Source organism: Anthonomus grandis, chromosome 5 (genome assembly GCF_022605725.1).
Source record: "Anthonomus grandis grandis chromosome 5, icAntGran1.3, whole genome shotgun sequence".
Classification (NCBI taxonomy): Eukaryota; Metazoa; Arthropoda; class Insecta; order Coleoptera; family Curculionidae; genus Anthonomus; species Anthonomus grandis.
In genome coordinates, this window is record NC_065550.1 from 7,147,967 (window position 1) to 7,165,090 (window position 17,124).

At 31.6% G+C, this 17,124-nt stretch overlaps 1 protein-coding gene across 3 annotated transcripts in view; it reads left to right on the forward strand.

Annotated features, from left to right (window-relative positions):
* Positions 1-16,679, forward strand: part of LOC126736883 (WD repeat-containing protein 7) — a 178,124-nt gene extending 161,445 nt beyond the window's left edge. For all 3 annotated transcript variants that reach the window (XM_050441490.1, XM_050441493.1, XM_050441491.1), the window contains 2 exons: positions 8,506-8,710; positions 16,227-16,679. In XM_050441490.1, the coding sequence (XP_050297447.1) occupies positions 8,506-8,678 (173 nt within the window). In that variant the 3' untranslated portion in view covers positions 8,679-8,710; positions 16,227-16,679. The remainder of the gene's footprint in view (positions 1-8,505; positions 8,711-16,226) is intronic.
* The last annotated feature ends 445 nt before the right edge of the window (positions 16,680-17,124 follow it).

A 17,124-nucleotide genomic window follows, 5' to 3' on the forward strand; every position in this document is an offset into this window, starting at 1 on the left:
TTGTAATGAAAATAATAATGTCCTCTAAATAAAAAATTTATTTTATAATTTTTTTACTTAAGTATGAAGGTGTGCAAATACAACCTTTGGCATTGATGCGCAAATACAAAAAAAAACTTTTTTTTTTAAATTTTTTTTTAGATTTCTGCAATAGCTGTTGTAATTCTTTAAGGGGTATCTCATCATCACTAAGTTCATCTTCTTCATCAGTTTCTGATAAAACGTCTGGTAGATCAGAGCTGGAGATTTATATATTCGGTGTAATACATCCCTGGTATTATTGCCTTTTTAACAAGGTTTTCTAGATCCTTAAATTTCTGTTCTGAAACTGAAAGTTTTCTTTGGTATAATTGAGATGGCTTTACTTGTTTGGAGTGCCTTGTAAGTTGATTTTTTTTTGGTACAGTTAGTAACTGGTGCTCTTCAGTTTCCTCAAATGTGTAGAAGAGTTTTATTTGATCACAGTCTTTGGCAAACATAACTCTTCGAATACTTTTAAATTTAATCTGTTTTCTTGAGCGATTCAGGGTAAATATTTTTCTGAAATGTTTTGAAGTCTTTAAAACTCGAAAATACAAGCTTTATAACTTCGTATGGCTTTGCGTTTCGTGCATTACGAATAATAGTAGGCCATTCCGATGGAGCCCAAATTGTATTTCTTTTTATAGCCGTTTCTATAGAAGCATGGACAGAATCAACAGGCATATAGGTGTGACCTGGTAAAAGAAAGGTAAGGGATATTTGTTGAATATTAACTGAAACAGATCTAATAAACCAAGCAATGCAACTTAACAGTTGGTGATTTTTATTCTGCCCTGGACAAGAGTCACAAAACAAGGCCACTTCCGTTATAGTTTTTCGAGCATCCACTTGTTGAAGATACATCTCCATTATTGTGCAAATTTCATTCGCTCCTCTCTTACCATCCTCTTTACTCCAAAGAAAACAATAAACGTTTTTAGTGCCGGACTCATAATACGTTTCATTATAGAAGTAATATTTTTGCGAATAATAGAGGAGCATACTGTCTCCATGGGGAGTATTGAGAACTTTTTGCAAGTCGAAGCTAGCGCATACAAAATTTAGATTGGTTTTGGCTCGTTGTTGTTCTTTAAGATGGAGTTTATAAGAGTTTTCTTTTTCTCGTAAATGCAAAGTGCATCATTGTTGGTTTCTCCTTTTGCTTGGAACTCACAAAACGAGCATTTGTCTTTTTTAGGCAGATGGAATCCTATATTATATTTTCTTTTAAAAAAATCTCTAAAGAATTTTTCTTTAACCGATTGTTGATGACTTTCTGAGCAGTTCTGTTTATAGATTTTATACAAAGTGGCTACATTTTTAAACTCTTGTGGTAAGTAACGTTTTGTAGTTTTTCCCCGACAATAATGCGAGGGAACAGCCGGTAATGTTGTTAAAAATTGGCGTAAATAATCAACAACGTTACTAGGAGTTTTATTTTTGGGTTCAAACTTACCGCGGCCCTCAGGTTTTGGAGTATTCATATCAGTTTTATTTTCATCCAAATACATTAGTCTTCATTGAGAAACACAAAGAGTAGCCAACAAAAATTGTTAACATACTTGTTTCTGTTCACCATTTAGCGGTAAATAGTAGGCCTTTGAACATTTTCGGCGGCTTTCTTCACCAGTAGCACCATAGCGGCGCTTTATTGGAACCCTATGACGCATGATAACATAAAATTTTTCTGTTCCTCTTTACTTGTAAAACCGTAGAAATTATTAAATATTGCCTGTCTTTGATCTTCTGTAAAAATTGTGGCACATTTATGTTGGCATTTTTTGTTTTGGCAAGGATTTTCTTTTATTTTTTGTTTCTCTCTTACTACTTTTTTATTTCGTTGTAGATATTGGTTTCTCGAAAGACGCAGTTTTTTTGTATATCTCTAAAACTACCCGTTTTCTTCTTTTTAACACCAGCTTCACCAACTATTTCTTCTTCTACTACCAGTCTGGGAATCTGCTGAGTATGGGCTTCAGTGATGTCTGCCAACCCATTTTGATCGATATTATTGCCCGATATTTCTGGTTCCTCTTCAGAGTTAATCTTCTCCTGAATTTGAAAATGAAAATCATTTGGAATAGACTCTATGTGTGGTTCAGTTGTAAAAATTACATATTCACAGGCAATGTCGGGTAATGCGTCTGTGGATGGAATAAAATCTAATATTTTAGAATTAATTGAAAATAGCATTAAGCCAATAAAAAAACTACTACCAGAAATTATTTTATGAGCTAGTATTTCACAACTTCCGGGTTCTTTTATGTTGTTTGTCAAAATATCTGTTAGTTCTTGATCAGGTGTCATACAGTAAAATGGTTCTACTGGAGTAAGCTGATGCAAAATATATTTGTTTACGTCACTGTCTTCAACATTTTCATGTGCTTCTTGCTCTTTTTGATTGGCATCTGAATCTACTAAAGAAGCGCAACTTTGTGTTGCCTCCTGGATGGCGTCATCCTCAATTATTATATTCCGCTCCAAAGCAAGAGCTAAATTTTTTTACTTCGAGAGCTTGACATCATTATTATGGCTCTAAAAAATTAAACAATTTCATAATATTATTCAATTTTTTACTTTAAAACAACCGAGATAAACAAAACCTATCATTTTAAAATCAAAATTGTCTGCCTATGCTCCCTTGCAATATTCTATTATTTATCTCTACTATCTTTGCAAGCAACTATTATCCTAACTTTATAATATTTCACTTTTTAGTGAAAAAATGTCCTTTTACACTAATTAGTAGTAATTAATATACGCATTTTAGTGCTATTATAATACTAACTTAAATGCCTTTTATTAGAGATAATAAAAAATCAACTCACAAGTAAAGGTTTCAATCAACCTGTGAATTGATTTTACCGGCATCGTCCGAATACTGGCCTATTTATAATAATATCATAATATTATTATCAACTTACCTTATGATAATTATTGACAAATTCACTCTTTTATTATAAATTAGTCTGACACTTTTTTAGAAAAATTCAAAAATATCAGCAAAACAACACAGATCACTCCTTGAGTTCTTACGCTAATATACATGTGAGCATGTGTGGGTTACGTTATATGGCTCCTGACAATTTTGCGCATTTTTTTTTACCTTATTTTTGAATAATTATGGCTTACTGCATTTGGCCTTGTTCATGTTAGGTCAATCCTTTAAGAAATAGGGTTACACTTGGGGGATACATCAACTGGCTACTCTTTAAAACGGTTACTCCAAACTTGGAGATTTTATGTTTTTCAGTTTTTTTGATAATTTAGTTTTTCTTGTGGGTTATATCATTTGGCCTTGACTTAATTTCAGCTATTTTGTGGGTTACGCCATTTGGCCTATGAGGTGTCGAAATTAAATTTGATATTTGACAGATAAGAGCATCTATTAACATATTCAGTTTTCCGGTTAAACTAGAAGTGACACTTATTACGTATATCGATTGAAAATATTATTCTGAGAATAATGATACCGCATTTGCTACTTTTTGGTTTATAATGATAGAAAAAATATATTTTTTTTAATTTCATAATAGGGTGCCATGAATGCTTTAAAAAATTTTTTTTTTTAATAATTTTCATTGTATTTTATTACTTAAATCTCTTACACGCCTATTTAAAATGTCCAAGTCACATACGTAAATGCATTTAATTAAAAGAATAAGTTTAAAAATCATAGCATAAAAGGCTTGAATATTATTTAATTTCTTGAATAGGAGGCTGCGTTTTGGAGTGTTCGTCAGTTATTTTTAAATTAACATAACGTCTTGTCAAGCGTAATTATTATTTGTTACGAATTTTACACGAATTTACCTTAAATCGCCAGGAAATGTTCTAAAATATAATACAGGGTATCGCAGAGTGAATAAAAAATACAAAGTTGTTTCTTAAATGGAACATCTAATAGATTGTATATTAACTAAAGCTGCATTGCTCATTATAAGGTTCATTTGATGTGCATAACAATGTACAAAGTTTGCAAATAAATTGTACCCCATTTACACCGCTCATTACTGATGCAGCATCATACCTTTGCATTTTTAACTTATTTGACGTGTCACTGATTAAAAGAGCAATTTGCTATTGATATGGCGCTGTGTCTAGGAGGGTTTAAAAATTTTCATAATCTTTCCACTGGCTTATTGGGGACAATATATCGTGAAAATAATTAATTACTAGTGGAAAGTTGTGTGCAACATCTGTTTTATTGGCAATTACAGCTAAATAATTTCTTATTTTTTATTTCTTTAGCCACTTCTTCGTGGTAAACACCAAGCATACTAATCTAATAGTTGATAGTGAACATTTTGAATACTCTGAGAAGTCCCTTTAAACACTGTTGCTTTGTCGAAATGATCTTTTAAATCTTGATCTAAATGAGAACTAATATTTATTAATTTCCGAAAAACTCCTTTATTACTGAATTCTTCCAACTCATCTAATCTTGCAAGGCTAATTCTAAGACACCACAAAATCCGATTTGAATTTTCTCCTGCAACGCGGGTGTATAGAAAAAGATTTTGTCAGTAAATTGTTTAATTTGTTCATTTTCCCTTAGTCTCAATCGTATTCGAAATACTAAAACCACCCAACATTTTACTGCGAATTGAGGAACTTAAAATGCAATTAAAACGTTAAATAAGTGGTCAAAAAAAATCACCCGAGCCACCTACGTTTGTGCTCGGTTCCAACCCCCTTTCCAATGCATCGGCATATTAGCAGCGGAGCCTTTTACAATGTGCTCGGCCAGCTTGAATTATTTTTTGTTTCGTTACCATTAAAATGATTTAAATTATATATGCCGATAATGCATTGTTTTTTTTAGTTGTTTGGTTGGATATTGTAGCTATTACTGAAACTGAAATTACTTTACAAATAATAAGAATTTTAAAATATAATGATTACTACGATCAGTGCCACGGAGCCATGCCTTGGTCCCTTAGGACGAGCCGCGACTGTGGTGTGGTATCGTTAGAAACCGAATTTTTTTATCTATTATATTTCAAGAATCGTTGACTGGAAATAGATATCTCGATTTTTTAGGTAAAGAAATTGAAGTTTCGTCAGAAGAAATTTCTCTTAGAGAATATACCAATATTATATGGCATCAAGATGGCATAACTTTATACCAGTAGGAATTTTTAAAATAATCGTTTTAATGAGTGGATTGGAACTCATGGTTCCATTAACTGGCTACCAAATAAATAACCCTGATCCGACTCCGTTATAAAGTTTTCTATGGAGGTATCTAAAAAAATAAGTTAATAAAGAAAGAAGTGAAAATTTGTAGGATTTAAGGGAAAGAATCCAAAGAAGTAGAAACTACTTAAATGAAAAACATCCTCAGTTTATTTTTAACGCTCTCTTGACATTAGAAAAAGATTATAAAAACTGTATTGAAAGTAAAAACGACCAATTATAATAACTAAATAATAATTAACAAATATGTAAATGTTTCAAAAAAGGGAGACCAAATATTAACATAATACATATATATTTTTGAAATCAGAAAGTTTTTCATTTAATATACAAGATGTTCCATTTTAAAAATACAACTTTATATTTTGATTAACTTTGCGATACCCCTGTATTATATTTAAAAGTGTTTTTCGACCCCATATAATAACCGAGTTAGGCTCTGTCTAAATATAAGGATAACAACCCTGTACAGTAAATACAGTGTGTTGTAAATAAACAATTCTGTACAGTATTATATTTTGATAAATACTCATACTCATAATATTACCAAAATTAAATTGTTACATACATGTTTATATTATACAAAAAATTTTATGTTTACTATTTTAATTATATTAGGCACCTAGAAAACTTAATTTCTGTATGTGCCATAATAACTATAATACTAAGAGTTTAACAATAAAAACTAACTGGATAAATATTAAAATAAGATATAGTTGTGCACCATTTGCTCAAACTCATAACAAAACTTAATTAGCTTGATAATTGAATTAAAAGAAAGAAGTTTTATTACTTTGAATCAAGCAAAAGGATCGAGAATAACGTTGAAAACTTTTCGAAATTATGAGCTATAAAAGTGATACATTTCTTATTAAAAGCTTTTCTGTTCCCTGTCATCCTTACTGTTAGCGGCAAAATGTTATATATATTTTTACACTAAGGTAGTGAAATGACCTACGGTTTAGGTTGGTAGTACTATTGGGAATCTGTAAGTTTCCTTCAACATTAAACCTGGTAGAGCAAGTATGACTAACATGTACACCTATTTCAGGGTTTTCATATATAAAAGAACAAACGCTTAAAATATATAAAGATCGAATTGCTAGTATTTTTTCACTGTAAAGTAGGTATGTTGGAATTTCTTTATCCTTTCTAAAAATGCTTTTAAGAATGTAATTTTGGATTGTCTTTAAAGATTTTAATGCATTTTCATAAGAACTTAACCCATACTATTATAGCATATCTCAGTAAAGACTCTACAAGAGCTTTGTAAACACATACCAAAAGTTGTTCGCTTAGAATTTCCCTAATCATATAAAATTTCTGAATTAATTTTCTAATGTTATTAGTTAATCTTAACACATGTTGTTTCCACTTGAGGTTCTGGTCGATGATTACTCCTAAATATTCAGTAAATTTTACATCCCTTATTTCATTGTCAAATCCATTTACCTGGATGCTATTAAAATTAGGACGATTGGCATTTGTTAGGGAGAAAGCTATGTAGTTGGTTTTGTCAACATTTAATGTAAGTTTGAAAGAGTCTAGCCAATTTTTGATTAATCTTAAACCTAAAGATGTTTTTTCAAGCACTTCTTCCCAAGTTTCACCCACAAAAATGGCCACAGTATCGTCAGCATAAGAAACCACCATACCATTTTCTAGTAAGATATCTGTTAATGAATTTATATAGACTAAGAAAAGTAATGGCCCAAGAACGGTACCCTGTGGTATTCCTATCAGCATCTCTGAGGGATCACTATAGATATCATTAATTTTAGTCATCTGTTTTCGGGCCGCCAGATAACTCTTAAAAACTTTTTCATTATGGTTCTTGTGACCAGGAGTATAGCGTCCGAAGTACTAATACCTGTACGGAATCCGAATTGGTTTTTAGATAAAATGTTATTATCAGATAAGAATTAAGAGAGTCGTTCTTTTAGGCATTTTTCAAAAATTTTGGCAAAATTTGTAATCACACTAATTGGACGAAAATTTTTAATTTTTGATTTTTCACCAACTTTATAGATCGGAGTAACAACTGAGGTTTTAAAACATTCAAAGACAGTGCCCGATGTAAATATAAGATTGATTATATGTATTAATGGATTAATCATATACAGAGGAATTTTTTTTATGATTTCAGTTTGTATTCCATTATAACCAGGCGAACAGTTGTTTTTGAGTGAATTTATATGTTCAATAATTTCATTTCTACAAACATGTGGTAAGAACATTGAGTTCAGTGATCTATACTTTAGTTTGAAAATATTGCTTGGAGATTTAATTTTACTGGCCATACTTTTCCCTACATTAACAAAAAATTGGTTGCAATATTCAGCCATTCCTTTTTTGTCAGTAAAGGGCTGATTATTATCATCCTGAACATCTATGTTTCCAGATTGATCCCTAGTTTCATTAACTGCATTTGAAATGATCCGGTATATCTTTTTGAAATCATGTTGATGAGAATTTATTTGGGCTTTGTATTAGTTAAACTTTTGTTTATTAATTATTTTATTTAGATTGTTTCTATAATTTATATAAACACTCTTATTTTCCAAATTGTTATTCTGTAAAAGTATTTTTTCATTTTATCAGGTTTCCTCAGTGCTAAGATAAGACCTATGATAATCCATGGTTTAAGTTTTTTCTGCTCGGTATAGTAAACTGTTTTTTGGTTAGTTGCTCTTTTCACAAATAATGCAATTTTATTCGTAAAATTTTGTGTTGCCGCCTCAGCGTTATTTGTTTCCAAAACCTCTCTCCAGTTTTCCCCTCGAAGTAGATCTTCAAACTTTCCAGGGTCTAATGTTGAGATAATCCTGGATACTTGTTCGTTTTTTCTTTTTATAACTTTTGATGAAAAATTGATCATTATAGGATTGTGATCACTTATATAATTTTGAAGTATAAACGAGGTTTGCTGAGTTGAATTTGTTTTAAAACTATTTTTTACAAAACTATGATCAAGACATGAGCTGCTTGTAGATGTAACATGTGTAAGCCCATGTAAGCAACTATAAAACCCGTAAAAATTTAAAAGGGATAGGTATATATAGGTGTATAGTATTTATTTCATGAATGTACTTCTTAATTGTTGTGATTTTCCAAAACACACAGTTTATAGAGGGAACCTAATATGGGGACCTACCAGAACAAAAACATAATTTGTATTTTAACATTGATTATATTATGGCAAAAAAAAATGTTTAAATTAATGAACTCACCATATCTAATGTTATAATGTCTGACATATGTATAAAACTTTTAAACTTTCTCCAGGTATGTTTGGTTTGGGGCAATCCCAAACGAAAAACGTCAAATCTTACAGCACTGCACCGATAGCGGACGTTGCCCGACTAAATCCGATGCGACTCGCTCGACTCATCTGGATTAATAATAGAACAGTCACGCTGATGTTAGCTGACGGCTCCGAAACAAGGTTCAACGTGTAACGAGGGGATAAATTAGCTCAACGTGATTCAAGGTAAGATAACTTACATGTTGTTTGATTTTTTTATTGCTATAAACATCTCAAAACATTTGCCCAAGTAACATTTTTGATCACTTAAGGTCTTATTATTTCATACGTAATGATATAAAATATGTAGAAGAGTATAAATATAAAATATTAAAAATTTCGATTAGAAACGGTATTTTTTATCAAATAGTTAAAAAAATTAAGAGTCAAAATATTAAGTGCCCCAAAAAAAGGCAAAAATTAAAAATATACAATGCTGTACACATAACTACTAAGTTAAAACAATATAAATAAAAGAGCATTAAATAAAATTAAAAATATATGCCTGAGTAGCTAAAACACAAAGAAATTCATCAATAAAAACATATTGAATTAAAATTAAATACTAATTAAATGCGTAAAAACTGGTAAAGATCAAAAGGACAAACTAAAACGTTTTAACAAAGCAAAACATAAATTAGCCTAACTTATGATTTTCAAAAAATCTTAGAAAAGTACTCCTCTATGTGCTGTAGAATTCCTTTAAAAGCAACATTTTTTACTTGTCTTTTGAGTAATTGAAAGTTTGAGGTTTTCAGATTTGAAAGAGGGAGATGGTTAAGCATCGTTTTACTGTAAAATATTAAATTTTACACAAGTGCAGAAGATGGGTTAATTTTAAAAAAGGAACATGTGGTCTTAGGGTTGATTTGAACTGCAGTACATTATATAGTTTCCATAATAAAGATACAGGGTAAAGTTGGGATTTTTTTCTTCACAAGATAAGTCTTATATGAATCCCTATTATCAATAATACAAAAAAAATGTGTGTTTTTGCTATTCTGTTTGTTTTCTTTTCTGCACTATCGGATTGATAGTCCAGTAAAGTTCAGAATCCATTGTGGGGCCTACACAATTATGTCCTAACATGAGCAGCTAAAGTGTTATATTTACGAGGAAACATGAATTTTTCAAGAAGGCAAAAATACCATTTTACTATTACTATGATTCGTGTAATAAACCCATCTCTAAGGCTTGGAGTAGCATGAAAATAGCGACGGGAAATTAAACAGAATTTTAACCAAGAACAGGATGCATCTTTTAGTGTAAGGACTACCTGATTCTAAGGAAAAGAACTTGGTTTTATTGCAGAGAGCAGCTAGTCCAGATATTCGTTCAGTAGGTCATTGTACCTTGGCCTCCATAACTTCTAGCTATTTAAAATTGTTAAGAAAGGAGACTGGTGTGAAGAATTAAATTTTAAAAAAACAAGAGCTTTTTTTTCCTTAGCAGAGAATCGAGTTACTGGCAGCTGAGATGGAACTTTTAAAGGTCTCTGCAATATAAGCAATGCAACCCAATAACCATAAACATTGGAAAAAATATTCATGAGTATTAAGAGAGAAAACCGCTCGAAAAACTTTGTTACATTCAATTGCCCTGAAACTATAAGTAGCGCTAGGGGTGACTGTCCAGGTCATTGAGCGATGTGCCCAAGTCAGCGCTCCAGATATCCATGTTTTGGGAAAGCGAGCTGAGAACAAAAAAAGACCTACTAAGGTGATATGCAAATTTACCAATCTTACTAATGCTATCTCTAATACGCAATGCTAAACAACTGAGAAACAACACAAATTTAAAACCTCTTTCATTTAGTCAGGATAGAATACAGAAACAGTTCCAGAAGTGTGAGCAGGTTTAACAAGCTATGACAGACAGATTAAATGCTCGAGAAACTAATCTTAAGATGTTTATCGTAATGGTATACCAATAATTACATCAAATCATAATTTTAACTAGCAAGGTTGTCTAACAACAGGAATTTTATAAGTCTGTGTCTCTTAGTGATAATCACTGGGTGGCAGTTACAGAGACTATCCAGGATGGTGTTTAAAATGGCAATCTATTTCACCAGAACTACATTATACAGTGTGTGTCAGCCAAATGGAATAAATTACCTTATAAATAGACGGGAGCGTGTTGGAAAAAACGCTCGAACACGTCGATTGGTTTTTATAGTTGCGCATTTTTTTTCATAAAAACTTTTTATACAGGGAGTATCAGATAACGGTGGCCAATACCAACTTGCTTAGTTTAAACATAACACTCTGTATGTTAATTAATTTTTAGATTCCTCAAATCATTTTAGACATATTTTGTATACAATGTCCTATACCCACTTTTCGGAAATATTAAGTAAAATTGAAAAATTGTTATTTAAATATGTTATTTGCCGAAAATTGTTACGACATATTCAAAAACTTATACATAATACAAATCTAAACAATAATGTCAATGTAGGAGATGTTCAAAATGCTCGCCACGAACGTCTTGGCAACACCCTACCCGTAAATAGAAATTTTTTCTAACGTTACTCAACAACTCAGGCGTGATCGATCTAATTGCCAGGGTTATTCGTCTTCGTAAGTCAGCTAAGTCAGTGGGTTTAGTTTTGTATACAATAGTTTTCACATATCGCCATAAGAAAAAGTCTAATAGCGTCAGATCGGGAGACCGTGCTGGCCATTCCATCGATCCTCGCCTCTCTATTCACCGATCTGAAAAAATTTGGTTGAGGTACTGCCGGACATTTATTTGGTAGTGGGGTGGTGCTCCATCTTGTTGAACCCATATCATATTCGCTGGAACTTGTGGGTTTCCTGGATCAGGATACAAGTTGGCTAACGTTGGCACTACATTATTATCAAGCAATTCCAAATAATTATCGCCATTCAAATTGCCCCCAATAAAAAAGGGACCTATGATCTGATCTTCAATAATTCCTGTCCACACGTTAACCTTTTCAGGGTATTGAGTATTGTCTTCTCTCGTCCAGCGAGGATTTTCCCTGGACCATTAGCGGCAATTTTGACGATTGGCATGACCGTGAAGAGTAAAGGTGCACTCATCAGAAAACATAACATGTTCTAATTGGATCACATTGCTGTCTAACATTGCCATCATTTGTTCACAAAAATTTATTCTTCTGTCAAAATCGTCTTCCGTGAGCTCCTGGGATGGTTATAATTTTATAGGGATGTATTTTGTTTTCTTTTAATATTCTAATAACTGATGAATAGCTAATATCGAGTACTGGGGCTGCTTTCCGAGTAGATGTATGTGGGTGTTCCTTAAACTCAAGTATAACAGCCAATTTGGTATCCTCACTTATTGCATTGGCAGCTGCTTTTTTTACCTGCCTAACATGGCCCAGCTCGCGGAATTGCTTTTCTATTTTACTAATTGTCCCTTGGGTTAAAGGCGGCAAATTTGGAAATTTTTCGTGAAATAAGCGAGCTAATTCCATTTGCGTCCGTATATTATCTCCGTAGCCAATCATAATTAGCACTGATGACTACTTCTGTCATGCGACATGAGTCAACCTTAAGTCTGGCATTTTAAACCAAAGTAAACAACAATTTTTAGTTTTTTTTATTCTCATATCAATAAAAGGGAATGCTGAAATAGTTTTTGCTTGCTTTATCATTACCAAGACCTAAATGGGCAAGAAGTATTAAGTGAGTTGTAGAGAATCTTGAAAAATAAATAATTTTCTTTCTAAATGTTATTTTTGAATTTTACTTAATATTTCCGAAACAGTCAAAGATAGGACATTGTATACAAAATATGTCTAAAATGATCTGCGGAATCTAAAAATTAATTAACATACAGGGTGTTATATTTAAACTAAGCAAGTTGGTATTGATCACTGTTATCTGATACACCCTGTATAAAAAGTTCTTATGAAAAAAAATGCGCAACTATAAAAACCAATCGACGTGTTCAAGCGTTTTTTCCAACACGCTCCCATCTATTTATTAGCTAATTTATTTCATTTGGCTGACACACTGTATTTAGAAAGGATAGGAATCAAAAATAAAAATTGCTAATGCGTAAAAATCCTGTTACAAAAACTGAACCTTCTGTAAAGAATGATTTGGAAGATTTGTAAAATTACGGCAATACATAAGAGCGGTGCAACAGAAAGTTATAGACCTTTCCAGCTGTCCAACTTCTCGAAGGCATTTGAGGTGTGTATCTATAACAGCTTGTTTCTTCAGTAAAAAGGTCGACCGTCACAAATCTCACGTATTGTTTACAAAAAGCATACAAAGCTATGGGATATAGGAGAAAATTGGATGTTGTGTATACCGATTTTTCGACGGCCTTCGATATATTGGACCATCGTCTTATCATTCGAACAATTATATCTATGGGTTTCCATCATGGCGTTATATAACTGTTTCTCTTCTATCTAAAAAATCGTTCTCAATTTGTTGAATTCAATGGCTTTAAGTCAATATATTATCGAACACTGAGTGATGCCCCTCAAGGAAACAATGATCCCATTACCCCATTGATCTTTTTTAAATTGGTCCAATGATATCATTAGTACTGTTATGTCTGAGTGTCTTTTGTTTGCAGGTGACTTAAAAATATTTTGCATCATAGAAACTAATGAGCATTGTGCTCTACTGCAAATCCTCCATGCACACTAGAAAATACTTTATTTAGAAACTAACTTATCAAGAAATGCTTCTTTATATCGAGCTTGTCATGGTTTCATATTTTACACAGAAATAATGATATTGACCTGTTTAATGGCGCTATAGCTAAATTTAAAAACAAAATTACTTTATTGATTATGACCTTATAAATATCAAATCTCGCTTTCTATATAAACCCTTCATTTATTTAGAAAGCGAGCCTGCATCTTTTTAATTACTAATAGTTATTTAAATAACAAGGAAAAGAAGCTCGCCAAGAACAGATCCTTAAGCCGTTGCCACAGAGACATTTAGTTCTTCTTGGATCGCTTTCATTAAGTATAACTCTCTGTTTTTGATTTACGAGATAAGTCTTAACCATTCGAAGATGCAACCTCTAATAGAGTAGAAAGACACACAGTCAAAGGCTTTAGACAAATCATAAAACACCATCGTAGCAACTTCATCATTAAGCTCCAAATAAAGTTCTTCCAAATCAGGTGAAATATTATATCATAGGTGTTTTTTTAACTTTAAAAACCAAATCAGTTGAAACATTGAGAATACAAGTGTCAAAGTGTCAAATAATTGTTGGTTGAAATGCTCATAAGGAGTTAAGAGGAAATGGTGCCATAATAGGAGTTTATACAATTTGCCTCTAGGTCTAAACTATGCGTTTTTTATTCTTTACTTATCAGAGAATTTCTTTACGCCAATTCTGTCTGCTTGTTGTTTGCATGTTGTAATTAACATCAATATAAGAAAGACAAAATTCCTATCATCCGCAAATTATAGATGAGTTCCAAATTGCGAACCTCTCACACGATGATGAAGATGTAAAACGAGTAGAAAAGTTTAACTATCTGGGGACTTGGTTATGTGAAGACTGGCCTTCAGACGTAGAAATCAACTCGTGCTATTTGGAATTGTGTTAATCAAATTTGTAACAAACCTTTCCGAAAAACAAAAATTGACAAATTAAAACTATCGAGTGGGCAAATTGTAATGGACAAAAGTGAGATTGCAAATCATTTTAATGATTTTTTTTGTAAAATTGGGGAGAAATTGGCGGATAAAATTGAAATTCCAAATAATTATAGGGAACAGGAACCATGGTGTCCAAGAAGCCTTTTTTTATTTTATAAAATAAATGAACTTGATTGTTTTCAAATTGGAACCTTTGCAGATGCCCTTAAAATAGGAGAAATTAAACCACTTTTTAAGGAAGGAGGTAAAATGAGTCTGAACTATAGGCCGATTTCACTGATTTTAATTTTTTCAAAAATCTTAGAAACCATTATTAAATCCCAAATTATTAATTTTTTTGAAAAAAATTATATTTATTTGATAATCAATTGATTTGCAAATTTCGGCAAATTGATTTGCCTTTTCTAAAAGCTGCCTTTTCTAAATCAACAGAAGATGCAATTTTATCTCTGACCGCAAAAATGTATGAAGCGCTTGATAAAAAACAACCATGCATCTCTGTATTTATAGATCTTAAAAAGGCTTTTGATACGGTTTGTCATAAAAAACAGGAAAATTGTGAATTGAACAGTTAAGTGCTTTGAATCTCTTAAAAAGTTATTTAGGAAACAGGTCCCAGTTTGTTAAGATTTAAAAGGACTGTAACCTTCGGGGTACCTCAGGGAACAGTGTTGGGACCAGTCTTATTCATTGCTTGTATAAATGGTCTTTTAAAAATACATTCATGTGGGCATATAATTAGTTTTGCCGACGATACTGTTATCTTTTAGGAAGGAGAGTCGTGGAAGTTTTTAAAAGAGTTAATTGAATTAGATTTTAAAGAAATATGTAAGTGGTGTCAGATAAATAAATTAACACTAAATGAGCACAAAACAAAATTTTTGCCATTTACATCCTATTCTCATACTTTGCCAAATTTTTCCACCCTAGAAATAAATAGAAACGTCACAATCTTCAAAATTGCTGTTGTCAAATATCTCGGTATTATGATAGATATGACATAGGACCAACAGATAAACTATGTAATTACAGAAACTAGGTACCTTGTAACCAGATTTTCTCATTTAAAAACAATATTCAAAGTTGACAAGCTTAAAACAATTTATTATGCCCTAGTTCAATCTGTGTTGAAATACGGAATAGTTGGTTGAGGAAGTGCTAGAGATTGTTATCTTAAAAACTTGGATGTAATTCAGCAATGGATTCTTAAAGTCCTCTACAATCAAAATAAAACTTATTCGAGCAACCAGATCTTTGCTCAATCCAGAGTTTTCGATTTGCGACAATTGTATTTCTTCAATATTGTTATGTGCATTGCCAAAAACAAAATATATTTTCGACCTATTCAACATAATAGACCAACACGATACAACACTGACTGTGTAATGGTTCCTTAATCAAAAAAAGAAATTGGCCATAAATCTGCTTCTTACTTAGTAGTAAAATTTTATAATTGTCTTCCAGAAACCCTAAAAATCTTAATAAGTAATGAGAGATCCTTTAAAAAAAATTAAGACTGGATTTTTGAAAAAGATAGGCAAACATTGCATATGCTTTGTAAGTAGAAACATGCTTAAAATAATTTTAACAACTATTAGGTATAAATGTGTTTGTAATTTATGTACTACATGTTCTGCCTCAGGATAAAATGTTACTTAGTTAGTTAATTAGGTGAATTGTCCCTAACTTGCGTAGAATTGTAGAAGTTGTGAAAAATATGAACGCTAAACCGAATGCGACTTTATACTCTATATGGACTTTTCACGGATTTTGTTTTTTGTTCTTGCCCTAATAAACTTTACTGCTTCAGGGCGTATTTATGTTTATTTATGTATTTAATTTGTATTTATGTATTTGGCTGTATATGGATTTGAAATTATCATAAATAAACATTATTATTATTATTATTATTATTATTATTATTATTATTATTATTATTATTATTATTATTATTATTATTATTATTATTATTATTATTATTATTATTATTATTATTATATGTAAGAGTAAGAATGTTACTTGGGTTATTTTATAATGGCTTTATGAACAATACAATTTTTCTATTCCAGTTTTTCAAATGTTGTCCCTATGTCGCCGCACTGTATAGATGAGAGCTAGTCAACAAGGAAATTAAATATTCTGGAAACCTTGGTAAAACCGCAGACAATAATTTGAAAAATGACGATCGATTAGGGACTGCCGTAGTCCATGATAAATGTTAGGAAAAAATATGAAGACATGTATTATTGTTTGTTAAATTTTATCTTTAAATAGATGTGGTTCGAGGGATAGTGGTTGGAGCTGTTGGGACAACAAGATCTTATAAGTTTCAAGGTTTACTAATTATGAGTTTTCTTCGGTATGAATTATAATCCTCGAACTGAACTATCTCTCGTACCTAAAAGACAGATTCCACGTTACTGTATTATATAGGTGTTTCAGCGCGATCTTCGTGTGTCTTACAGTTGAGAATATTATCCTTTACTCTATATCCGTTCCCGAAATATAGGGTCATCCAAAAAGTGTCTTAACTGCACATTAATGTTTTGACATATGCTTGGATGCCCCGTACTGTCATGCTAGCCTTAAAAAGTTCTTCTATTATTATTATTATGTCGAGTTGACTTGGCTTTCAGCTCGAAATAGAGATTTAAAAAAATATCTTGATTACATCTTCTTCCATGGTAGTGCTAAAATCCGAGTTACTTGACATACAAGAATTGGTGCCTCAGGTATAAATATGTATTCAATAATGAAGCTAGTTAATAAAATAAACGATATATTCTAAACGCAAATATTATAAAATTAAAGAAAATACATTGTATTGTGCAAGTTATACGGTTATAAATTACTATATGAGGTCATATTACTATATTGCCAAAAAAAAATCTTAAAGGCTGATTTAAAGGTACATTGAAAACAGTCTCCAGCAGATTGGAGCAGATTGTTCTTGCCGATAAACGCTTT